The following is a 24688-nucleotide window of genomic DNA, read 5'->3' as shown; positions in this document are numbered from 1 at the left end:
CCCGCCCGCTTCGCGCCGCCCGCCGCCCGCTATAAGCCCCGCGCCGGGTCACGGAGGAAGGGGCGGGCCTTTGGGCGGGCCCGGCAGCCAATCGAAAGTCAACTCGGCCAGCAGCCCCGCCCACCCGGCGCGGAGAGGCCAATCAGAGGAAAGATCTGGTAAAAGCGCTCTCCTCCTCAAGCCAGTCCGCGCGTGGCCACGCCCACCAGGGGGGAGCGTAGCCAATGGGGAGGCGCGGCGGGGGGGACGGACGGTGGGCGGTGGGGGCCAAGCGGCGGCAGCGTGCGAGGAACCGGAATGGCGGGGGGGGGGGCGCTCCGGTAAACGGAGCGGGGCAGCGCCTCCGGCCCCGGTTGTTCCCAGGAGCCGGCGCTGGGAGCCCGCGGGGAGCTCGCAGCCAAGGCAGGAAAGCCCCAAACAATGGGGCCGGCCTCGGCGCCAGCCCCCGCCGCGCTCCCCGCGGGGACCTCCCGGCTCTTGTGAGCTCCGGAACTCCCCTGGAGCGCTCCCTCCCACCGGGGGCCATGTCCGGCCTTGCCCCCCTCCTTCCATCGCCCTGCGGCACAAGTGCGAGGGGCAGGGGCTCCATGGACACAGCGCCCATGGAGGAGGAGGAGGCGGCTTTGGCCGCTGCTCCGTGCCAGCCCCGCTGACCTTGGAAGCCCGCACTCGAAGGCCAATAATCCCCTTCACCTTCCAGCCCCGTTCCCTAAGGCAACAAAGCACATGCATGGGCCACGTGCGGTTCCCAGCTCCCATTGACACGGCTCCAGGAAGGGGCGAGTTTCCATCATTACCCCATCCAAGGAGCCTCAAAGAGCCCCAGGAGGGGAGGTTTCCCGGTGTCCATCCCTATGGAACGCCCTTAGGTGCCCCGCGGCTGGAAGGTGGTGGCTGGAGCTCACCCATCCCAACTCTGGCTTGGGCACCCATCAGTGCAGGAGGGAAAACACCTTCCCTATGGAGTGCTCAGGGTTGGGGGCGGCTCAGCAGAGCCCACAGCCCCAGGGCAGAGGCACAACACTGCTAAGAAGGGCAAGAGATGCTTCCCCAGGCAGCCCTGTGGGGTTGGGGAGGCAGGGAAGGGACCCCAGTCCCTAGGAATACTTTATTAAATAGTCTCCAAAAAAAAAACAGAAGCAGAAAGAGCCAGAACTGCCCCATCCCTCCCAGCAGGTTAAAAACCACTCACACCCTGCAGTGCTCCGTGTCCCGGCCATTCCTGAGCTTCCCGTCATTCCCACTGCACTCTGGCACCACTGGAAGTGGCACCAGGAGGGTCCCTCCGGGATCCAACCATGCTCCAACCCCTCAAAGGCTGCACAAAGCCACCACTCACCGGCCCCACAGCACCCCCCCCCCCCCCAACCCTTCCTCCTACGTGGGGCTGAAGAGCCCAATGTGCCCCAAACAGCAGGCAGGCAACAGCAGGTTTTGCCATCACGCCTCAAACCAGTCCTGTGGCTTCAGGAAGGCCCCAAAGCCGCTTCCCCCTTCCCCATCCACCCCCTAACCAAGCACATTTATAAAATAGGGTTTGTTCCTTGCTTTTTCTACCAAGCCAGCACTGGGAGCTCCTTGGCCGCAGCAGAACAGTCTCCCTGTGAGGTAGAGAGTCAATTCCAGGGCTGACAGAGCCTAAATTCAAACCCGTTTGTCCTAAGTTGAGGTAAAACGCAGTAGTTTATAGGAAGGGTTGCAATGCCAGAGGGCCCATCAAGATTCCTCATTGCCAGAGTCATCCTCATCCCCGTAACAGCTCTCTGCCTCTTCCTCCATCTCATCATCCTCGTAATAGTCATCATAGAAGAGGTCAGAGCCCTCATCAGGCGCTGGAGTCTTGGTCTTCACGCAGTACTCAGCCAGCGTGGTGGGGACCTTCACACCATCCCGCTCAGCATCCACCTTTGTGCCCAAGACTTGCTTCCTGGAGGTGAGAAGCAGGAGGTAAGGACGGAGCCCTGCGTGTGGCACCATGTCAAGGCTGCCCAGCCTGCAGCACCTTGTGTGCCAGGCCCATGCTGCCAAAGCCACGCTGGCACCGTGGCTGCTTTGAGCCCAGATCCTCAGCTCTGGAGCCAAAAAGGAGCAGGACTTAGCCCGAGAGCAAAGCTGAGCACAGAACCTAACAAGCTCCTCTTTAAAAGCCCCGCTCTGAGCCAGAATCCTTCCCTCCTACCAGCACGCAGACAGGACTCAAGAGGGGAGGTCAGAATTGTAGCACCAAAGGATGGTCTGGGTTGGAAGAGACCTTAAAGCTCCTCCAGCTCCAACCCCTGCCACGGGCAGGGACCCCTTCCACTGGAGCAGCTTGCTCCAAGCCCCTGTGTCCAACCTGGCCTTGAGCACTGCCAGGGATGGGGCAGCCACAGCTTCTCTGGGCACCTTGGGACAGTGCCTCAGCACCCTCACAGGGAAGAGCTTCTGCCTAAGAGCTCATCTCAGTCTCCCCTTGGGCGGGTTCAAGCCATCCCCCTTGGCCTGTCCCTACAGGCCCTTGTCCCAAACCCCTCTCCAGGTTTTCTGTGGCCCCTTCAGGCACTGGAGCTGCTCTAAATTCTCCCCAGAGCCTTCTCCAGGCTGTTCCCTTAGGATCCTGTGTCCTGCTCAAGCGTTTCCTGGTGCCACAGCACTGCCAGGCCTCGCTCAGCCCATCACTCACCTGATGATGTCCGTGTACTCCCGGTCCTTCCCTTTGCTCTCCTTCCACTTGCGGTACATCACGGAGGCGTCCACGTTGGCTGGAGAGAACGTGTTGGGTTCATTCAGCAGCGAGATCACGCTCAGCAGAATGGTCCTGGCCATCGATAAGAGCAGGTAAGAGCCAAGGCAGTCATTCCAGCAGCCTCCAAGCCCCATGGAGCAGGGCAGAGCATCCCAGAGAAGCCAAGCCCAGGCTGCCAGGCTCAAGCTCTCACTGTTCTTCAGTGCATCACACATCCCAAGTGCCTTTCAATGACCCCAACGCACCTCCTGCAGGCTCTGGGAGCAGAAGTAGCCCCCATGGCCCCACATTCCCAACCCTGGGATGAGGCTCAGCCTTTACCTCACGTTCTGTGTGGGGTTCCACCGCTCCGACGGCAGCTCCCCGCTCTGTGGGTCGTCCACCGGTGGGTGCAGGATGGAGATACAGACGTCACCGGTCTGAAAGCACAATGGAACAGGACCAGAGAATGGGTTGGGTTGGAAGGGACCTTAAAGCTCCTCCAGCTCCAACCCCTGCCATTGGGACCCCTTCCACTAGAGCAGCTTGCTCCAAGCCCCTGTGTCCAACCTGGCCTTGAGCACTGCCAGGGATGGGGCAGCACAAGAGGTGGTCCCACTACCTCAGGCTTTGGCTAAGCCCCCCACAGTCCCAGTGAGGCCCCAGGGCCACGTACTCAGTGTCCTCACAGCCTTCAAGCCTGGCTGACCTGGAAGCAGGACAGGAGAGCGGCTGGCGTCAGCTCATTAACTGCCTTTCCAGTGCCAAAGGCACCGAGTTCCAATGCCAAAGGCTGGTGTTGTCATCCACAATACCATGGGCATGTGCCCCCCCCCCCCCCCCGCCTTACACCCATCTAACAGGCTCTGCACTGTCCCAGGGACCTACCTCATAGATATTGGGGTGCCACATTTTGGTTAAGAACCTAAAGGCAGGAGGAGAATAGGGGTAGTCGATGGGAAACCGGAGGCGAGCCTGCAAGGAAACAATAAGGAGAAGTGAGGAGGGAGGGAAGGAAACCACAGAGAAAGGAACCTTTGCCAAGTCCTGCTGTGCTCCTGCAGGATGAGGGATCCCCATCCTGCTGTCAGGGAATGGGTTGGTTGAGAAGGGACCTTAAAGCTCCTCCAGTCCCAACCCCTTCCACTGGAGCAGCTTGCTCCAAGCCCCTGTGTCCAACCTGGCCTTGAACACTGCCAGGGATGGGGCAGCCACAGCTTCCCTGCGCTGTTTCCCCCACTATGGAGCTCCCAGGGAAGGAAGCATCAGGTGCTCAGCACTCTGCCAGCACCCCGAGGCTCTAAAAATAGCCTGAAAGAAGAGAGAGGCCGAGTGCAGACCGGGCACAGCACGTAACTCAGGTGCTAAAAATAACAGCACATGAGGATCATGCTGCAGAGCAGGGCTCCAGCACCCAGAGAGACAACCTGAGGTGGTCCAGAGACACAGAGCAACAGCCCCCATGGACCAAGAGCAACCGCTCCCCATGTCCTGCACAAGCCACAGGGGGCTCTTTCGGGTGCTTTTGGAAGGCAACGTTGAGATTCAGGAGCCAGGGGCAAACAGGGAGCACCAAAGAACTCCTTGAGCATCTCCTTGTGTATAGGAGGATCCACACATTGGAGCGGGGAAGCAACAGTTGGAAGCAGCCCTGCTCTGCGCAGCAGCGAGTGATGGTGACCCGGGATTGTTCGTTACCTGTTTGGGATAGGAACTGCAAAAGAGGCTTTGGATGCTTCTGGAATCATGGCCTCAACAATAGGCGATGCTGCCAAAGCTGGGTGCCAGCCAACAGCCATGAAAAGATCAGTGTAGAGGACAGAGAATCCACCCTCCTCCTCCTTGCTGCCCTGACCGAGGAGTCCATCCCGGATCCCGCTTCCAGCCCTGGCACAAGCTGATCACATCCAGAGCCCAAAAAGGCCCTGATGGCAGCTCTGTCCCTGCTCTGTGGCACAGGCCAAGGGGTGCAAGGGAGGAGAACCACAGCACTGGATGTGTTGTGTGTGTGCGTGTGGAGCTCGGGGCAGAGCACCCACAGCACCACTGAACTCCATAGCATCATCCCCCCCTTTTTTGTGTTAGAGGGAGCAGAACAAAACCAGCCTGAGGTAAAGCAACCCCACAGGGGCTTGGAAAGACCCCCCTGAGTTGCTATACACAAACAGGGTGATGTTCCCAGCGGCTGGAAGAGGACTCAGCCCCTTTGCTCTCCTCTGAAGCAGGAAGCTCCATCCAGTGCCACCCAAGAGTGCCAGGTCGGGAAGCTCTGGGGCACTGGAAGGGCAAGAGCTCAAAGGGCCGAGTGCCAAAAGAGGAGTGGGAAACGGCTCCGTTCCATCAGGAAAGGGCTAAAACCTGGTTCTGAAGGCAAAAACAAAGCAGGCGGCTCCCGAGGCAGAGCTGACCCCGTCCGGGGCTGACTCAGCCCTGCCAGCAACAGGATGGAGCCACAGGAGCTGGTAGCGGAGGAGGGAGGATGAGAAAGAGGAAGAAAACAGCTACGCAGGTTGCACAACCCCTGAGATGAGCACATCCACATCCTGCTCCCCCCCCTTTGAACCCCAAACTGAGCCACAGCACCCGCTCCCCACCCAGCGCCAGCTGCTGCTCACCACATCTGGGCCATCCCATCCGGGCCTGTTCGGGACACACACACACACACACACACATGCACGCACCTTTCCCTTTGGCTGCTCCCTTTGGTTTGGTGGGGATGCCCCGATCCGCCTCCCATGGCCCAGAGCTCAACACCAAGGCAAGGAGGGGACAGGAAGCCCTCAGGGGCAGAGCCCCCGGGGGGAACCCCACCTCACAGTGGGGGTATCCCTGCCTACTTGGGGCCCCCTCCTTCACCCCAGCTCCTAAAGCCCCACTGACCCCAAGGTGCGCAGCTACAGACCCCCATTGCCTGCGCCCTCATCACCCCTTTAAGCCCAGGAGGGCCCTGTCACCCCCCCGAAGTCTCTTTCACCCCACAGCCCCCACTCTCCCGTGGTCTCTCTGCCTCCCAAACCCCTTCCTAACCTGTGCTTCCCCCCCGAGCATCTCCCGCTACCCCAGCTCTGCTTCTGCCCCTCTAAACCCCATCTCCCACCGCACAACTCGGCCTCACAGGCTCCACCCCCCTCACCACGACACCAAAGCTTCACCTCCTTGAGACCCCGGTTCCCCCCCCCCCCCGGAGCCCCTCACCTTGAAGTACCCGCCCTCATAGTAGGTGTTTGGGGGGCCGAAGATGGCCACCTCCCAGTTGTAGAGATCCCCCTCGTCAACCAGGTTGACCCGGAACCCTTCCACGGGCTCCTCCTGCAGCCCTTTCAGCTCCAGCAGCAGCGCCTTCTGAGAGCTGGGCACGAGAGGCCGAGCCATGCCGAGAAGCCGGGGTAGGCCGCGAGCGAAGCCGGGAGCTGCCGTAGGCGCAACGGCCGCTGCGAGGACGCGGAGAGGCGGCGGCGGATCCGGCTGCGCCGCGGCCGCTCCGAGCGCGGGGCACGGCGGGAGCTGTAGTCCTCCCGCAAGGGGCGGGGCTGCCTCTAGCCAATCACAGCGCGTTGGAGGACAGAGGGGCGTGGCATGGATCGATGTGAGCCAATCAGAGCGCGCTGCTGGGCAGAGGGGCGGGGCTAGGACCCTGGCGGCGTGGCCGGTCCCGGTCTCCGACAGCCGGGGCGGCGGCGGCTCCGTCGGTGCTTGCGGCCCTCCCGCAGCAGCAGAACCGGCGTTCCCCGCCCTCCCATGGACCCCCCCCCCCCCGGTACCCCCAGCACCGCCGGTTCCCCCTCTCCCCTCGTGTTCCATCCTGGCACCTGCAGCCTCACCCGGACCTGCTCCATCGAGTGCCTGTGGGGATGGAAACACCCGCTCGGCACAACGGGCACCCCCAAAGCTCCTCGGGGGTATTCCCGTAGTAGCTACAAGGGCTTTTTGCTCCCACGCCATCAGCCGGGCGGGCTGTGACTGAGGTTGCAGCATCAATCCCCGGAAACAGGGCCTTCCACTGGGATGTGAGGCTGCTCCCGCTCATCCTGGTGCTCGGTGCAGAGAAACTGGCCATTTAACCCCCACCACCACCAATTGAAAGCTTTAATGTCTTAGAGTAAACCAAGAATTGCACGGTATAAATAACACAGACAAGTTCAAATAAATAACCCGTGGTTCAACACGCACCTCTGATCAAAAGCAATCCGTGACCTGAGGGCAGGGGGTGGTCTTGGCCTGACCCACGTCCCACATCAGCAGCATCACCGTCACAGCACTCAAGAATGAGCTTTGACCTTCGCAACCCAGCTCCAACACTGGGCTCTCTCATTGCCTCACTGTCAGCTAAGCTCCCTCCAGCTCAGGGCTGAGCTTCGTCCCTCCCCTGCTGTGCATTTAAACCTCTTTCCTTACTAAAATAATGCCTGATCTCACACTTTGTGTCCCGTGAACCCTCTGAGGGGTCTGTGAGGTCGAGAAGTGTCACCCCCTTCACTGCTGGGTGTGAAACAAACCCCAAAGGTCCCCACTGAAGCTGCAAAGGGGTGAGGACGAGCCCATGGCGTGTGCCAAGGTGCAGCCCCAATTCTGGCTACTGTGTCCTGCGGCTCACAGGCTTCTCGTGAGCCCCCACTTAACACCTAAGAAGATCTACAAATGAAGCTGGATTGGAAATGCCATCGACCAAGAGAGGCACAGCGGATCGGGATGCATCCGGCACTGGAGGGGGCCAGGCGCCCATTGCACTTAGAACAAGGATGGGAGCATGGAAAGTGGGAACTTCCCGTCCATGCTCACTGTCCAGCCCAGCACCGGGGTCCGGAGCACTCAGCGGCTGTTACTCAACGGGCTTCACTTTAGCAACGAACAAGGCGGTGGCTTTCTTCAGGAACTCCTCCCTGCTCATGGAGCCGCTGAGCTTCCTCTCCTGCAGCGCCCGGTCCATGGCCAGGGCCAGCCCGTCCGGTCCCAACCGGGAACCAGCCTCTAGGTACCGCCTGGGCTGCGTGAAGTGCTCGGAACCCAGCGCCCGAGGCGCCATTGGGAGAGGCGGCTGGGCGCCATCTTGTGTGTGGGCAAAGAAGCCACTCCCCCGGCAGCCATGGCTCCTCCCGCCCTTAGCAACCCGGCGCGCTGCGGACGCCGGTTCCGGGTGCACACAACCCTTTATTACAGCACCCCCCAGCGGGACTGCTCCTGACCCTCCTGTCGCGATAGGCGATCTCTGTCGCCCTCCTCCCACTCTCGTGTGTGCCCCCAGGAGCTGAACCCACCCCCAGAGTGATGCAGCCCCGGAGCATCCCCGTCCTCCATCACTGCGGACATCTCCATCCTTCCTCTCCTTCCGTGGTGCCGTCGGGGGTCTCCTCTCCCGCAGGACTCGGGCCGAGCTCCCCCGAGCGGAGCTTCCCGGCAGCGGCGGTCAGGGATGGAGCCTTCGGGAGCAGCTCGGAGGGTCCCGGCAACAGCATCCCGCATCCCACCAGCTCCGCGGCCACCGCTGCGAGCGGCGCAGCCGGGTGACAGCAGGGATGGGTCCGGCTGCGGGTGCCTGCAGGGCTCCTGCTCCTAAGGCAGCTCGTACTGAGAGTGGAATCGCTTCCACAGGCGATGAGCCCCAGCACCGGCTACGATCAGTCCCAACAGCGACACCGTTGTCCCCGCAGCGACGGCAGGGGCCGTGCTGGACGCGTCTGTGAAGACACCAAAAGGGGCTCTAGGTGCCAACAGACCCGAACGCGGCACTTAACACAAGGCGCTGCAGCCCAGACGCGCTCGATGGGGCGCGCAGGAGGTGCCTGCAGAGCACCACGTACCGTCCAGCACCGCGAGGTGCAGACTGGCCGCATGGGAGCGGTGTCCGAGCAGGACGCACTGGTAGTGGCCCTGGTGCCGGGGCTCTGCGCGGTCCAGCCGCAGTATGGAGCTGCTGCCCTCCGCCTCCTGCCGGTACTGCGAGAGAGCCACCGGGGTCCGCAGCCAGCGCACGGTGGCGTTACCGGGACACCGAGCCCGGCACTCGATGCGCAGCTCCCTGCCCCTCGTCCCGTTGGGAGGCAGGGACCAGAGCCGCAGGCTGCAGGCGGGCACCGTGCCCGTGGCTGGATCCAGCCGCTGCACCTCGGTGGTGCCGGGGCCGGGCAGCGGGACTGGGGTGACCGGATGCTCCCTGCCTGTGGTGGTGGCTCCGGGAGGAGGATGCTCGGTGGCAGCATCGGGCTCCTGCGATGCGGTGGGACCGCTGCTCGGCTCTGCGGGCAGCGCTGTGGTGGCCGCGGCTGCGCTGGGGCTCCGTGTCAGAGCTGGTGCTGGCCAGGGGGTCCCCGTGGCCACCAGCGTGGCTGTGAACAGAGCGGGACACGGGCCTCGCTGCAGCTCCGAGCTGGGACACATCATCCCCACCACCCACCAGCTCCATCCTCCTCCACCCCATAGATACAGCCCTGGGCTGGGAGAGAATGGGATATCTGCGGAGCGGGGCAGGAACAGGGACTGCTCCTGTTCCAGCCAAGCAGCGCAGGGTGATGGGAGTGACGGGGCAGCCCCTGGACCCAGGTCCCCATCACTTACCGCCGGCGCTCACCATCACCGATGCCACCGTGCTGAAGGTCTCCTGCCCGACTCTCAGCATCACCTCGCACCTGAACTCCGTCCCTTCCTCCACCTCCTTCCCATCCACCGCCAGCGTGGCCACGATGTCAAACAGCTCCTCCTCGGTCTCGGTGACATCGAGATCTGCCGCCGGCAGCGCCTGGTACCCTCGGTACCAGGTGAGGAGCAGCCCCTTGTGCGGGTACACGCCATGGGCTGAGCAGCGCAGGCTGAGCGGCTGCCCCGGCACCGGGGCTCGGGGGGCGGCCTCCAGCTGCAGCCCCTCCGGCAGTGCTGGGAATGGAATTCCAGGGTCAAGTCATGACCTGTGGCACCGCAGGCTCCGGGATGTGGGTGATGGATGTGCCGGGGAACGCTCACCATAGACCCTCAGGTTGACGGTGCGCTGGTAGTACTGCCCGTGGCAAACCCCCTGGCAGATCTTGGTGCCCCCCATGGCAACCACGGCGCTGCTGACGTGCAGGATGCTGTGAGTGGAAAAGGAGGTGACGCTCCCCAGGTTGGTGTCCAGCCCCTTCCACTGCACCGTGCCCTCGGCGCAGGCATGCAGGGAGCAGTTCAGCCGCACCGAGCCCCCGTACAGCACCACCGGCTCCTGTGGTGTCACCACCAGCCTGCCCATGGCTTGTCCTGGGCCAGGGAAGAGGGAAAACACTGGATTAGGGATGGGGATGATGTGACAAGGCCAGCGGGATCCTGGTTCCTTGGCTTGCTGAGATGTGGATGGTCACACTCAGGTGCAGCATAAGCTTTGTCCCCATCGCTATAGGGATCAGTGCTGAGGTGAAAGCGCTGCCGTCCTTGATCCCCCTGCCTTCACCATCGGTATTTACCTATCCCAAACACTCCTTTCCCTGAGCTCTCATCCCTCACCAGCTCTGCTGCTGCTCTGGCACCTCAGTGATGGGGAGACACCATCACGGGACCATGTGGCAGAGCAGAGAGCTGCAGGGAAGGGGGGGGTTAAGGGATCAGGATGCTCCTGGTCCCCCAGCACTCACCTCTGCAGCCCCACAGCAAGCCGAGGAGGAGGAGGAGGAGCGGAGCCGGCTCCATCACCCGCATCAAGGGCTGCTTTTCCTTCCTTCCTTCCCTCCTTCCAGTGAGTGAATGCTCCTGGTCGGGGCTGTCTCCTTCTGGCTGCCAGCTCCGTCCTCAGCCCTTCTTAAGCCTTAGGAACCGCCTCCCCCGCCCCGGGGACCTCCACAGCTTTCCAGCCCAAGGGGTATTTCCAGAGGGAGGGATGTGATTTCCTTCCAAGTCCAGCTCTTGCTCAACACAAGGGCTGCGGCAGGGGGGACATCGCTCTATGAGCGGGGCCCAGGGCCCGTGTTCAGCATCACCAAGTGGGGCTGTCCCAGAGCACATCCCACTGGGACCCCCATGGGAACCACGGCCTTGGGATGGGGCAGCCTGAGGGATAAACCCAATGAGCCCCAAGATGTGGGGTTTGGAAAGGAGGTGACCAGCCCCAGGCTCGGGGGCTGCAAGCAGCGTGTGCTGCCAGGCCAGGGTGTTTGCAGGGTGGTTTTATGGGATAGATGGAGAACATGCCCCCACATGATGATGTTGATCACCCCATGTTATGTAGCCCCAAGGCCCTGCCTCATCCTCTCCTCGCTCCTACCCAGCAAATGAGAAGAGATGGACCTGGTTCTGCCCCATCCCATCCTGCCGGGAAGGTGCTGAAGGAGAAGACATTGACATTCCCAGCCCTGCGCCTCCTGGCGCAGAAGGTGGGAATTGGGCACAGGAGGACCCGTCCCTTTCCCATGCGGGAACTCTGGAGAGGCAGATCCGGGCACTGGGTGCGTCGTGCATCCTTTTGGGAAGCCTGGGAGCAAGGGAAGTGCTCTGTAAGCAGCTGCCATCGGACCTGCACGCTCAGCTGAAGCCGGTGATTGATGGCTCTGGGGGGGGGGTTTGGTCCTGCCACCCTGTGTTACCAGAGCCGCTTCCCAGCGTTCCCAAGGCTGCTCCTGTCCCCGTGTCACCTCCTCCTCTGCTCCCGTTGCCACCGGTGGGCGATGGGACAAGCACCAAGCACCGAGTTCCTTCCCAAAGGAAAAGCTTAAAGAGGGGAACCACCACCCTCAAGGACCACGCTCGCTGCTGCAGGAGCACCCCAAGCCTCTGGGTACCGCCCGCTATGGCCCTGCAGCATCCCAGTCGGAGCAGCCTTGAAGCTTTCCTGGACCAGTCCCCAGGACATCAATAACCACCAGAGAGCCCAGCACCTCCTGATGCCCTTCCTGTGGCTCGGGGCTTGCAGAGCACTTGAGGATGTGTGTGCCTGGAGCTGATCCCAGCACAGAGGGACCATCAGGCTGCAGCGCCAGGGTGGAAAGAGCATCCTCAGGCACCGGGATGCTTTTCCACCCAACAGGAAACCTTTGAGGTCAGAGCAAAGGGGATGCTGGCTTTCAAGAAGCAGAAAGGGGAAGGTTTTTCCTGGAAGCCGATGGTGCTTCCTCCTGAGGGCAGGAGCGGGGCAGAGCTCGCTCCAGAGGCGCTCCTCAGGAAGGAGAACAGCTCAACGGGGAGAGATGGGACAAGCACAGGATGCCCCAGCCAAGCCCCTCAGGCTGGGGTGGAGCCCTGGGCTGTCATCACCAGCACTGCTAATGCCCCCACACCAGAAATGACAGGGCTGGAGCCATCTGGAAGGAGGTGAAGTTTTTTCCACATGGTGCAAAACTCGGGAATCTTCCCCTGGGAAGGCTGGTCCCAAAGCCAGGCTCTGCAGCATCCCCATCTGCTGCTGCAATCCCTTCTCTTTTCCCTCCAGTGATGTGAAGTGGGATTAAGCTGAGGAATCTTTCTCAAGTCAAGATGAAATAAATACAATAATGAGCTCAAATCCGGAGGAAATCAAGACAAAAGGCTCTATCTTGTGGGATGGCGTTTGTGTTTCCAGCTCCTTACGGGATATGGGCTGTCAGACACAGCTCCCATCCAAGAGTAGATGTGGATGTGTTGACACTTGTGATTGTATTGCTCACTCAGTACCACCCTCAACCACCACAAGAAGTGTTTAAGTGGCTAAGATAAGATCTAAATGAAGCCTGACTTGAAATGAAGAGGCACAAATCCAGCCCCGGGGAGGTGGGAGCCAGGGACCTAACTTGGGCTCTTGTAATGCTCCAGTGGAAGCCTGGAAAGCTATGGTAGGATCAAGGGGGAATGTGAATTGGCTCCAAGGTCCTTTTAGCTCTGTTTGAAGGAATAGGTGGAAAGAACTCACTCTGTACCCGTAAGAGGCAGATGGAGGAGGCCTGAAGCACCAACTCTGAAGGCATCTTGGGACCCGAGGGAGAAGGACGAGGACAGAAGAGCTTCAACACAACAGGAAAGCAGCAGTTTAATAAATAATCCACTGGAGGAGGGAGAGATTAGCCAGCTCTAAACCCAACCTGAACAGAAAGAAACACAGCTCCCTGTTAGCTTCACAAGAGAGACCCAGAAACGCTCGCAAGGGGCAGCTCGGAGCACGGGCTCCCCCCATGCCCAACGCTCTTTCAAGGTGCTAAAGGTGGCAGCAGCCATTCCAGTACAGAGAAAAGAACCCAAACTGGGGAAGGGAGAAGGGACTGGTTTGCTAAATCAATGGTAAAAGAGAAAGCAAAGGTTTGAAGGGGGGGGGGTTAGTGCACTAAGATCAGTTCGGACTCACTGAAGGGCAAATGAAGCCAATCCTTGCCTTACTTTCGGGGTGGTGTTGGCCCCGACCTCAACATGAAGTCGCTGCAGACAGCTCCTGGGAATGCTGCTGTGGAGCAGCCAGGCTCAGGCACTTCCCAGCACATGGAAAGGAGGGGGGGGGGGGGGGGGGAAGAAAAGGCTCTTTTAAAAAAGTTGGGTTTGGGTTTGGTTTTTTTTTTTCCATAGAAAGTAACAAAAAACTTGGCAAAACTAGCTGAATGCTCCCTGGATCTTCCCAGCTTTCCAGTGGGACGCTGCAGAATTCCCGGCCCTTCGGAATGAGACATTCGTCATTCAGGTCCCGGAATCTCAGCTCCATCACCTCTTGGCCCGAGGCCTCCCGTGTCCCTTGAAGGCAGAACAGTGGCTGGGTCCGTGTGGAACCAGGGGAAAGGAACTCCAAATCCATGGGAAGGGATCCCTGCCTGCTCCCAGCGCCAAGAACAAGGGCCACAGGGAGCCCTGGCTCTGCAGGCACCGGGCTTGGGGCCCTCTCATGTCCCCTGTGCCATCAGAGCCAAGGTCCAAACCACCCTGATGGTGCTCACAGCGCCCTTATGTACCTGCTCCACCACGGTGGGACCTTCCATGCAGCCCCCACTGCATCAGCGACCTGCGGCATCTCCAGGCCCCGAGCTCGAGGTGATGAAGTGACCAAAGCTCCCCAGATCCACTGTGCAGGAGCTGGGGGATGTTGGCATCGCTGGGAAGTCGGATGTGGCAGTGGGATGGATGGGGATGGAGCAGGGAAGCTCACCCGGCTGGTCCTGTTGGCTGGAGGGGAGGAGAGGCCGGAGGCAGCAGCGGTGCTGGGAGGGAACAGGATTTGTTTCAATAAACTACACAAGAAAGGACTTTTAAAAATATATCTCTCTATACTTTAGATCATATAAATTATGTTCTTGCCATAATTTTCCATTATATCCTATGGTTCCATCCTACCCCTGGAGCTCCCGGTGCCTCGGAGTGCACGAGGAGGTAACGGTTCCTTGGTTCAACTTCATTTGGGTGTGAGGGGAAAAAACCAACTTCATTTGAGAAGAGTGGGAATCAACAGCGGATGTGCTTGGGGAAGCTCTGCTCTGAGAAGGGAACGTGGAGTTGAATGGGTCAGGGACTCATTTCCTTCAGGAAAGCAGCTCGCTGTGCGCACGCAGCACGGACATCACCACCAGGAGCTTGGGGAAATCCGAATCACTGCAGGTCACTGAGGCTTTCTGCTGCCTCCCCTCTCCGTCCCTGCTCTGCTGCCCCCTGCTCCCAGGGCCTGGCTCTGACTGCAGGGCGCGGGCAGGGTTAATGCAAAAGCAGCTGATGATTCCTCCACTTCACTGTCCACTTCCAATGAAGAACTGGTCCAGAAAATCAGGAAACGGGGAGTGGAGCATGAGCCCAGCCCAGTGCAGGCAGCGGCTCCAAGCTGTTCCTATCTGACAGGGATTCAATTCCATCTACATGGAAATGCAGCTCTTGATCTACCCAACGCCAGCACCACCAAGCGTGCAGGAGAGGTGGGATCCCAGATGCACCCTGGAGCAAGGGACAGGCAGTGCTCTCCCAGGCTTGTACCAGCAGGACCTGGTTCTCCATGGTCATTCCATTGGGTCTTCCATGAAACCCACTGCTGCAGAGGCCCGGCACAGTCATTGTCACCCGTCTGCAAAGAGCCAGGACATGGAGCCAATGCTCCCTCCCTCCTGGCCTTCTTCCCCTGGGAGACCTGTCCCAGCCCCACGGAGGGATCCCAGCCAGACAACAGCTCTCACACAGCTCCTGCTCCGAGACAGGGCTGCTCCAACCCCAGGACCTGCTGTTCTTCCGAAGCAGAGGTTCCAATTCCATTTGTCAACCAACCAAACACCTTCATGGCAGGCTCAAAAACACTCCATGGAATCCCAGCCTCCAAGTTCAAATCAACTGCAAACCATCACCATCAGGAGCTTCTGGACTGAGAAAGAACAAGAGCTGCAGTTGGTATTTGGGTTTAATATTGGATGGCAAGAGCCTGAGGGGAAAACCCCACGTGAACAGCTCCTTTGGCCTTTCCCTCAAAGCTTTAGCAAGTGCTTCATGGGGTTGAGTTGCTTCTCCAGCCCCTCAGAGAGGCTATTTTCTGATCACCCCTTAAGAGTGCCTGAGAAACCAGCTCTGAAGAATCCTCCTACCAAGACAGGGTAACAGGAAAAAGCCAAAGAGGAACACAACCATCATGGACCTCCTCAGCACCCAGCACTCACAGGGTTGTCCTTCCCTCTCCCATTCACCTCTGTGCAACTTCTCTTCATCAGAACATTAAGTCAGTAGATTTGGGGGGGGGGAATCTAAGTTTCACCCGGGCCAACAAGGGTGAATTCACAGGCTCCAAGCAGCGAGGGGCAGCTCAGGCCTGACCACACCATCTGCTCTTCACCCTGGTGCATGGCCCTGGTTGCTGCTGCCCCCAGGTGAGCTGTGATGGGACTGGTTCCACCAGGGGATGGGGCATGGAGCTGATGCCTTGGTTTATACCAGCTGCTTCTGTTCACACCAGAACAAAGCCAATGCTTGCTCCTTCAGTTTTCCTTGGCAAGTTGAGGATTTGGCAGGGCACACCTTGAAGTTCAATGCCCAAGTACATGCTTTGCCTTCAGGAACTATCCCTTCCCATGGAGCAGTTCAGTATCTCCCCTTCCTATCAGCACCAGATGATACAACTCCGGTTCTGCACCAGCTGAGGGTGTATTTGGCTGGAAAGGAAAACCTCATCCCTTCCCATTAGCTGTTAGTGGCACAGTCTCACCTCGCTTCTTCTCTCCCCCCCCACCCTGTCTTTCTCTCCCTGAACTCCCACTGGCTGAGTCCATCCTTGGCCTGGGGTCCAGATGTGAGCCAGGTCCTTCTCTCCTGGCCTCATACGCTGCTGTCCTCGAGCAGGGGCTCTTTGCCATCCGACCCACCAGCCTGAGGGCTGTGGGTGTGGGACTGAGCTCCGTTACTGTGCTTCTTGTGGCTGCCTGATCTCAGTGCAAGGTTGTGTTCTGGAATGAACAAGGCCACCAGGAGCGACAGCAGGACAGAACAAGCCCCAAACAGGAAGGGAGGCCCTGGGATGATGCTGCTCTGTAGGAAGAAACAGAGGAAGGGTTAATGCTCAAGCGCAAGGGAAAAGCAGCCGAAAAGGAAAGACAAAGCTGAACAGTTACCTCATCCGTAGGGTTGGCCATGTTGGGTTTGGAGGCCTTACCCAGAGTTTCCACCTCAGCCATTTCATTCAGCTCCACGTGGAAGAGATAGAAGACGAAGCCATAGAGCGCCGGCCCCAGGCCATTACACAGACCCCGAATCCCAGTGATCATCCCCTGCACCACACCTGGGGACAGAGCAGGGAGAGGAAGATCTTCCTGCAGCTGCTTGTGCTACTCGAGGATGCTTCCGTATCTAAAGACAAGGCTCAAACATCCAGCTCTGGATGGACACGGACCCCACAGAGGAAGCGGTGAGCGGGTGATGAGCTTTGCTCATCCAGTGTTTGGCTGGAGAATAAAACATGCTTGGGCTCATCAAGCACTGGAATTGAAAGCAGCCAAGCCTGAGGCCTCAGGGCTGAACCATGAAGCTTAAGCAGCAGGCTCCTTGTCTACCTCAAAGAACATTCCCTCCCAAAGCATCAACACAACTCAGAACAAGGCACTCCACAGCTAATACAGGCTCCTGTCCATCCCTCCACCAACTCCACCACAGTCGGTGCAGGCTCCTGCTGGGATGAACTCACCTTGTTGGTCAGGGTCTGCGTTCCGAGACACCATGGCGCTGATGGCTGGGAAGGTGATGCTGGACATGGCAGCCACGGCTCCTGCAGCCCACATCATCCTGGGGGACAGAGGCAGTGGTGAGGAGGCAGGATGTGAGACAGCAGCATGGCATCACCCTCCAGACAGGGCACAGGGAGCTGCCACAGAGCCACGAGACAAACAGGAGCCAATTCTTACCAAGGCTGCGATCCGAAGCCGTACCAGGCAAGCTGGAGGATCTGGAAGCCTAGTCCCAACAGGATGGTGTTCTTATTTCCTATGGAACGCATGAGAATTCCCAACACCACTGTCTGGAAAGGAAAACAGGTGCTTTAACAGGAAGTGCAAAGAAGGATGCGAGCACTGGAAGGCAAGAGGATGGGAATCTGAGGGAACACGTGCTGCTGTGACACCGACTCCTCCACTCCAGTAACACCATGTCAGAGCCCAGCACATCCCATGGCACAGCCCAGCCAAAGGGACTTCCACTTGTCAGCAATTTTGGACATTCCTATAACCAGACTGCAAGAGCCAAGAGAGAAACTGGTGCTCACCTGAGCCAGGATGGAGAGAATTCCAACAACCCCAATGAAGGCTGCCACTGTCTCTGAGGAAAACCCAATGACCTGTGAGAACATCACAGAGGGACTGTTTAGGCAAGAGATCTGGGCTCTATGGGAAAAGCCAGCCCACCAGTGTCACCAGTGTTTGCTGACGCTGCTTAGCAGGTACCTGAGCATCAATGAACCATCCCTTCCTCCACCCTCTTGCTGCCACAGGAATCACCTGGAAGATTTTCCCCTGCATGGCACTGAGGGCCTCGTCTCCACGCTGTGTGAACACTTGCAGGGACGGTGCCTGCAGCCCTGCCCTGAGCAGCCTGTTCCAATGCCTGAGCACCCTCTGGGGCAGGAATTGTTCCTCAGCTCCATCTAAACCTGCCCTGGTGCAGCTTGAGGCCGTTTCCTCTTGTCCCATCCCTTGTTCCTTGGGAGCAGAGCCCAGCCCCTCCTGGCTTCAGCCTCCTCTCAGGCACTTGTAGGGAGCCATCAGGTCCCCCCTGAGCCTTCTCTTCTCCATCTGAACCCCCCAGGTCCCTCAGCCCTTCCCCATCACACTTGGGCTCCAGGCCCTGCACCAGCTCTGGTGCCCTTCTCAGGCCTTGCTCCAGCACCTCAATGTCTCTCTTGGAGTGAAGGGCCCAGAGCTGAGCACAGGATTCAAGATGCAGCCTCACCAGTGCCCAGCACAGGGGCACAATCCCTGCCTTGGCTCTGCTGCCGCACTGGTGCTGATCCAGGCTAGGATGCTGGGGGCTTCCTGGCTGCCTGGGCACATGTTGGGATCTCCTGCATTCAGAGCCTCACATCATGGCAAGAGACTGACCTGTCGCAGGTAGAGGAAAAAGCTGGAATACTGGCCGGCTTCGGGAAGGTAGGAGAGAAAGACAGTGATACAGATGAGCAGCACTGTAGAATCCTGACCCACTTTCCGCAAGGACTGTAGGGAAGAGGAGTGGGAAATGACATCAATTAAAAGGAAAAAGAGAGTAAACATCATGAACTATTCTCCAGGTCCAGAGACAGCGAAACCAAGTGCTTGAGTCACCAGCTTACGGCCGAGAAGTGAAACCAAAGCAGCATCCTGGAGGCAGATGCCAACACTGCCACAACACGTCAGCCTGATGGACTGATGTACAACGGCACCAGCTCACACCCTACACTGAGGACCTTGACCTTTGAGTTTCCTAGATTTAGCCAAGTGCTTTGGATCAGAACTGCCTTTTCCTCAGCCAGCAAAGGTGCACTGCAAAGCTCCTCATCCTTAGCAAAGCTCCTGAGAAGATAGAACACAAAGGACTTCTGATGCAGTACTAGTGCTGGATAATGGAACTCATATTCAGACAACTGAGGTACGTTTCCACCGAGAGATGCTCTTGCTTTGGGACATCTGGAGCTGCTTTTGCATGGCTTGTAGCTCCAGGAAAAGGGTTGGAAGGTGCTGGACAGCTTTACGGATGTGCAACCTGGAGACGGTACCTTCAACAAGGTTAATCTGAGCTTCACATCCTCCCCCTTTTGTGGAATGCCTCTTCCTTTTGGGAGAGATTAGCAGAACTAAAGCAAAGAGAAGGACTAATGTGGAAAAGCAGCAGCAAGATGACTTACAGCGAAGGGGTCTGCTTGTTCCCAAGAGATTGGAGCTCCCCAGGAGACCGGGCGCATCTCCTCCGGCAGCGACTCCGGCACTGCCAGCAGGATGAAGGCGATATCCAGCAATGCCACACCTGAAGCCAGCACGACCACCAACGTGTCACCATAGGCCTGGGAGAGGTACGCCCCGATGGCTGGGCTCGTGACCAGACTGGCAGCAAACGTGGCTGACACCTGGAAGCAGAGAACAGGAATCCAGCTTCTCCTTCCCAGAGCCTGTTTGCCCCTCTTGTGTAAGCCCAGGGCAGGAGTTTTGCCACCTTTGATGGAGAGAATCCATGTAAAAGACAGAAAGGTGACGTGTTCTCTGGGTGCAATCTAACAAAGGGAAATGAAAGCTGTCCTAATAATTCAGGAACCCTATAGAAGGGGCACAATCCCAGCCTGGCTTGGAGAAGCTCCTGACCAAGCTGGTTTAAAGGCTCAGCAACAATACAGAATACAGCCAGTATTCACACCACAGAGAGACAAGCAAACAAGTGTTCACAATCCATATAGATGGGGCCCTCAGTGCCACGGGTTAGTGGTGGCCTTGGCAGTGCTGGGGAATGGTTGGACTTGAGCTTAAAGGTCTTTGCCAACCAAGCTGATTCTGTGATTTTAAGCCCTCTCCCTCAGTGCTAAATCACACACAGAGCAATAGGGAGACTGTGTTATAGTGAAGCACGTATCATCTGCTTACTGATACTGTCCTCAGGCTTGCCAATCAATCTCCCACCCTCGTTTTGTATCTCTCCTACCTGCAAAGGCCCAAGTATTGCTTCCAAGAGACAAGGCAGTTGTGCAGCTCCTTACCAAGCCATACGCCGTGCTGCGTTCATGCTCCTGGGTGATATCAGCAACGTAGGCAAAAATCACAGAGAAGGTGACAGCAAAGACTCCAGACATGGAAATGACAGCAAAATACCACCTGAAAGAGGCCGTGCCACAAGAGTTAGGGAGCAACCTCACCCCGGTGCACAGCTCCTGCAGGCCCTCCTATTTCACTGCACCAGAAACACTGAGCTGCAGTCTGGTGGCCCAAGAGTAGTGACAATGGACCCGTCAGGAGAATGAGCATCAGGAAAGGCTCCTTCTTCCTAACACTGAATCCTCTGGTAGAACCAGGCAAGTGAATGAGTCTCTAGGCTGAGCATCATTCCCCACTGGATGGACAATTCCATCACCTTCAAATGCTACACCCACAAATCCCCCATTGTTCTGTCTCGTGCTTGTTCCTCTCCTCAGAACCCCTTGGTCACAACAGGAATACACTCACCACGGACTGATCTTCATAAGGGGAATTGGAGCACAGGTGAAGAAGACAGTGAGGAGGAGGAAGGATTTCCTGCCCCAGACATCAGAGAGAGCACCAATCAGTGGGGCACTTAGAAAAGAAAGCAGACCCTAAGACAGACAGGGTGACAGAGAGAAATCCCTCAGTCAAATTCTGAGTGTCCACAGCAAGAGCTTCTGACACCGCTAAGCTAACAGGGTGAGGAGACAATCCAGCCCTATTCCCTACAAGCAGGCGATCACAGAACCCTTTGTTAAACTGCTCACATCCTTTTAGGGATCAAAACCTACCCTCAAGCAGCTCAGTGCTGCTAAACCCTCCCATTCTGTGCTGCTGCTCTGCCTGCGGCTGTGGTCACCCCCAGGCACGAGGAGCTGCTCACCAGTACCTAAAAGGATGTTGGCACAGCTCCATGCCATGAACATCTGCTGCAGTTCCAGGGAAAGCTTTCTCTTTTAGATGGAGACATGACAGACCTGACGAGGTGCCAAGGCCATTAAGCACAAAGAGAACTGTTCCATGCCTTTCCAACTGGAGACAGGCAGGGAAGAGCCTTCGTGTGTGTGTGGAAGTGCTGAGACCTCATGGAAGCAAACCTCCCCGAGATCCTCTTGCCAGAGCCAGGGTCTAAGAGGCTGGTTTGCCACATTCCCAGCTGCTTGGTCATTAGAGTTGCCTCCAATTCTGCTCTGGGAATGCTGGTCTAGTCCAAACCCATGCCATGGCACACTCCCCACCTTCTGTCAGGGTGAGCCCACTGACGCAGCTAAGTTCCAACTCCTACTTCTGCTAAGTCCAGGTGTCATTGGTTTTTCATGTTGTTACACTCCAGAACATGGATCCAGGGCTGATCTCATGCTGACTGCAGTATCTGCAGCTGAGACACACAGCTCTCATAGCCCCAAACCCAGGCTGGCAAGCAGCAGGTTCTTAATGCTGCTCAGTAAAATCAATTGCACCAAATACCCAAGGACCACACTTCATTGACCCTTCATTTTGCTTTTGATTTGCCATTAGCACCCCAAACTGGCAGGGGGCTGGAATTAGATGATCTTAAGGTCCTTTCCAACCTAAATTATGATTCTATGAGCATGCATTTAGTCTAGGTCATGCTTTGCCTAGAAAGGTTGAGCCAGATGATCCGTGAGGTCCCTTCCAACCAGGTGTTCTGTGCTTCTATCATCTGTCAAACACTGGCTGACATCAGCAAGGCCACATGGACTATCACAGCTTGCTACTTCTTGCCCTGATCACAGGTTCAGAAGGAAGCCTGGAAGGCATATTCCTTACCTTGACTCCATGAATCAGGCCGTTCATCAAGAATGTATGCTGAGGGAAAGTCTGGTGTAACACCTAGAGAAAACAAAACCAAAGCCACAGAGCTAGCAGCTTGTGCAAAGCAGGGAGAAGCCTGGAATAGCTCTTCCCTGTGAGGGTGGTGGGACACTGGTATAGGGTGCCCAGAGAAGCTGTGGCTGCCCCATCCCTGGCAGTGCTCAAGGCCAGGCTGGACACAGGGGCTTGGAGCAAGCTGCTCCAGTGGAAGGGGTCCCAATGGCAGGGGCTGGAGCTGGAAGAGCTTTAACGGCCCTTCCACCCCAAAGCATTCCGTGATAACCAAAGACTCCCTTTGCATATTTACCTAGAAATCAGAGATCAGGTAAAAAATACACCTGGCAACTACACTTCAAGGTGTGCTGGCAACTGACCATCAGAAACTGAAGTGAAAAAGCTGAGAGATGCCCCACCAGGAGTTCCCAGCTCCTTAACTAAAGGCTTAAACATCCAAGCTATTTTCAGTTGCTTTATTAAAGCTCTCTCTCTACACTTCACTTTATTGCTGCCTGTATTAATCACCCCTCAGTCGATCCCAGACGAGTCACTGGCTCTCCAGCAGGAGCATGACTTGGCATCATAAAGAACGGCCAGGAAATTGTCTCTGTGCTTTGATGCCCCAGAGAACGACAGTGGCAGTTCAACAAAAACCTCTTTTATCCCTAAATAAGCCTTCAAACCTCTAACTCCTGCTTTGCTCCAAGTATAGCTACAATAATCCTGAAAAGCATTGCCCAACTCCATAAAACAATCACTGTTGCTCCAGCTTTTCCAGGTACAAACCAGTACCTCTTGGTTTCTACCCCCCAGGCTCCAAAGGCTCCGTGTTGAGATCTCTACCCAGGGTGGTTTCTTGTCCCCAGGAAGCAGGATTATCCCCAAGGAGACTCACTCACCGTTAGCATTGGCGTGGTCAGCAGCCCCCAGGCAAAGAACTCCAGGAAAATCACCACCACGGCGTGGTACACGCTGGGCTCTCCGATGCCCTGTCGCTGCAAAACAGAGCTCCATGAGTAACGCAAGCAGACGTATCCCAATCCAGGATAGATCTGGACACTGAAGCATCATTAAAATCATGGAATGGTTTGGGTTGGAAGGCAGCTTAAAGCTCACCCAGTTCCAACCCCTGCCACAAGCAGGGACCCCTTCCACTAGAGCAGCTTGCTCCAAGCCCCTGTATCCAACCTGGCCAGTGTTTTTCTCTCAGGCTAAGAGTTGGGTATCAACCTCCTCACAGCTGCCTGGCATTTCTACCCCATGCTCTTGATATACAAGTTATTTCAGGCACCAGAGAGGCGTCTGGGTCTGTGTCCTGCTGCACAGCATTCACCGTGATGCGTTCCCAGCCAGAGAGTCAATCTCTTCCCCAGCTCCATCCTCCCAACCAGAACAGGTTTGTTTTGCAGCTCACACTGCATTTCAGATGACCACCACAGCCGTGAGGCCCCGAAACATGAGGGGAGGCAGCAAGAGACGTTCTTGTGCTCAAATGTTAATAAAAGACTATTAAAGCTGCTTCAACCCCACATCAACAGCATCAAGGCAAGAGGAGGGGATGCAGTTTTATTGCATATAAAGGAGAGACTGTTTTGCAGCAGAGGGAGAAGGTGGCAGGAGGCTGTAATGAGTACAGCTACCGCTACCCACCTTCCTCCAGAGAGCATCCCTCTCCTCCTCCTTTCCTTGTCCCTCTTCATCCACAGTTAAACATTTCTCCCATGACTGCACTAAAATGAACTTGATGGAGTTTAGTCCAGCTCGGACGCACTCGCAGCTTAATATCGCTCCTTCCACTTATCAACCACCTCACTGGGTTAGTCCTTCACCCATTCAGCACATCTCCTCTCACCACTAGAGCTGCTCCATAAAATACCAGTAAAAAGACCCAAAGAGACAGCAGGGCAGGCCAAAGGCTCCTTCTCAAGAGCACAACAAGGGGGAAATGCTTGTAGACACCTTAAGCTCAGGTGCACGCACTCCAAAGCTGTCTCTGTACAGGCACAAGATGCTCGTCCCTGTAGCACTGCTCATGCAATGGTTTGGGACCTTAAAGCTCCTCCAGCTCCAACCCCTGCCACGGGCAGGGACCCCTTCCATAGAGCAGCTTGCTCCAAGCCCCTGTGTCCAACCTGCCCTTGAACACTGCCAGGGATGGGGCAGCCACAGCTTCTCTGGGCACCCTGTGCCAGCGCCTCAGCACCCTCACGGTAACCGCTGCTCCTCTCCCGCAGCACCGGCCTCCCCTCGATGGAGGTGACTGCTCCCCAGGGGCCCTCACCCCCGCGGCCTGGCACCTCCAAAGCACACGGTACACGCCAGAGACGGCGACGGGACCAGCGAGCACCCGCGCCCGGTGAAACGGCAGCGAGCCAGAGGCCTGCCCGGAGCAAAACAACCCCGGGCCCGAGCGCGGCCCGAGCCGCGCACACCTCCGAGGCTCCCGGGGCAGGCCCGAGGGGGGCCCACGCACCTCCGCCCAGCACCCCCCCCACCCCACCCCGCGCCCCGGCTCCGCTCCCCCGCCGCGCTCACGCCGGCCCCGTCGCGGATGACGATCTTCTTGGCCAGCAGCACGCTGCGGTTGAGCCGCTTCTTCTTCTTCTTCTCGCCGGTCATGGCGCCGCCGGGCCGCTGCCGTTCGCCGGCCTCCGCGGCTGCCCCATCGTCCCTGCGGCGGGCAGCGCCGCGCCGAGCACCGGGCCCGGGCACAGACCCGCACCGGGCGGGGGAGCGCCGGGCCCGGGGAGAGAAGGAGGAGGGAGGAGGAGGAGGGCGGCGGCGGCGGCGGCGGCGGCGCTGACGGGCGGGGGAGCGCCGGGCCCGGGGAGAGAAGGAGGAGGGAACCGGGGGAGCGGAGAGGCGGCTCCTTGCCCCGAGTTACCGATCGCACTCGGGGCACCCACCGGCCGCTGCCCCGGGAGGCACCGAGGCGACGCCGAGACAAAGGCGGCCCCTTGGGAGGCTCCGGTGATGCCGGTGCCAGCTGAGGGGCGGGGAAGGCTCCGGCCGGCCTCGTCCCCGAGCTGTCCCTGAGCACCGGGACCGCGCCTGCCCTTCCCGGGCCTCCGCAGCCCCCTCTGGGTGCCTTGGGGGG

The 24688-nt window shown here is 58.2% G+C and overlaps 3 protein-coding genes across 3 annotated transcripts; all 3 read right to left on the bottom strand.

Annotated features, from left to right (window-relative positions):
- Window positions 1-1664: 1664 nt before the first annotated feature.
- Window positions 1665-6241, bottom strand: CDC34 (cell division cycle 34, ubiqiutin conjugating enzyme). The gene is made up of 5 exons (XM_057420086.1): window positions 5900-6241; window positions 3593-3679; window positions 3047-3144; window positions 2663-2797; window positions 1665-1927 (listed from the first exon to the last, which is right to left on the bottom strand). The coding sequence occupies exons 1-5, from the start codon at window positions 6074-6076 to the stop codon at window positions 1717-1719; spliced, it is 708 nt and encodes a 235-aa protein (XP_057276069.1). The 5' UTR covers window positions 6077-6241; the 3' UTR covers window positions 1665-1716.
- A 1918-nt stretch (window positions 6242-8159) lies between these two features.
- Window positions 8160-10505, bottom strand: MADCAM1 (mucosal vascular addressin cell adhesion molecule 1). The gene is made up of 5 exons (XM_057419824.1): window positions 10300-10505; window positions 9659-9928; window positions 9257-9571; window positions 8503-9027; window positions 8160-8379 (listed from the first exon to the last, which is right to left on the bottom strand). The coding sequence occupies exons 1-5, from the start codon at window positions 10361-10363 to the stop codon at window positions 8255-8257; spliced, it is 1299 nt and encodes a 432-aa protein (XP_057275807.1). The 5' UTR covers window positions 10364-10505; the 3' UTR covers window positions 8160-8254.
- A 5096-nt stretch (window positions 10506-15601) lies between these two features.
- Window positions 15602-24348, bottom strand: LOC130604991 (hippocampus abundant transcript 1 protein-like). The gene is made up of 12 exons (XM_057420023.1): window positions 24127-24348; window positions 22491-22586; window positions 21550-21612; window positions 20242-20369; window positions 19779-19893; window positions 18939-19157; window positions 18157-18270; window positions 17325-17396; window positions 16969-17081; window positions 16752-16849; window positions 16183-16349; window positions 15602-16099 (listed from the first exon to the last, which is right to left on the bottom strand). Exons 1-12 carry the CDS (start codon window positions 24208-24210, stop codon window positions 15890-15892), a joined length of 1479 nt encoding a protein of 492 aa, XP_057276006.1. The 5' UTR covers window positions 24211-24348; the 3' UTR covers window positions 15602-15889.
- Window positions 24349-24688: the final 340 nt, after the last annotated feature.

The sequence above is a fragment of the Pezoporus wallicus genome, unplaced genomic scaffold, assembly GCF_028554395.1.
Source record: "Pezoporus wallicus isolate ANWC-B61680 ecotype Strahan unplaced genomic scaffold, APGP_CSIRO_Pwel_v1 contig_14248, whole genome shotgun sequence".
NCBI classification, from domain to species: domain Eukaryota; kingdom Metazoa; phylum Chordata; class Aves; order Psittaciformes; family Psittacidae; genus Pezoporus; species Pezoporus wallicus.
This window is presented reverse-complemented; position numbering and strand designations above follow the sequence as displayed.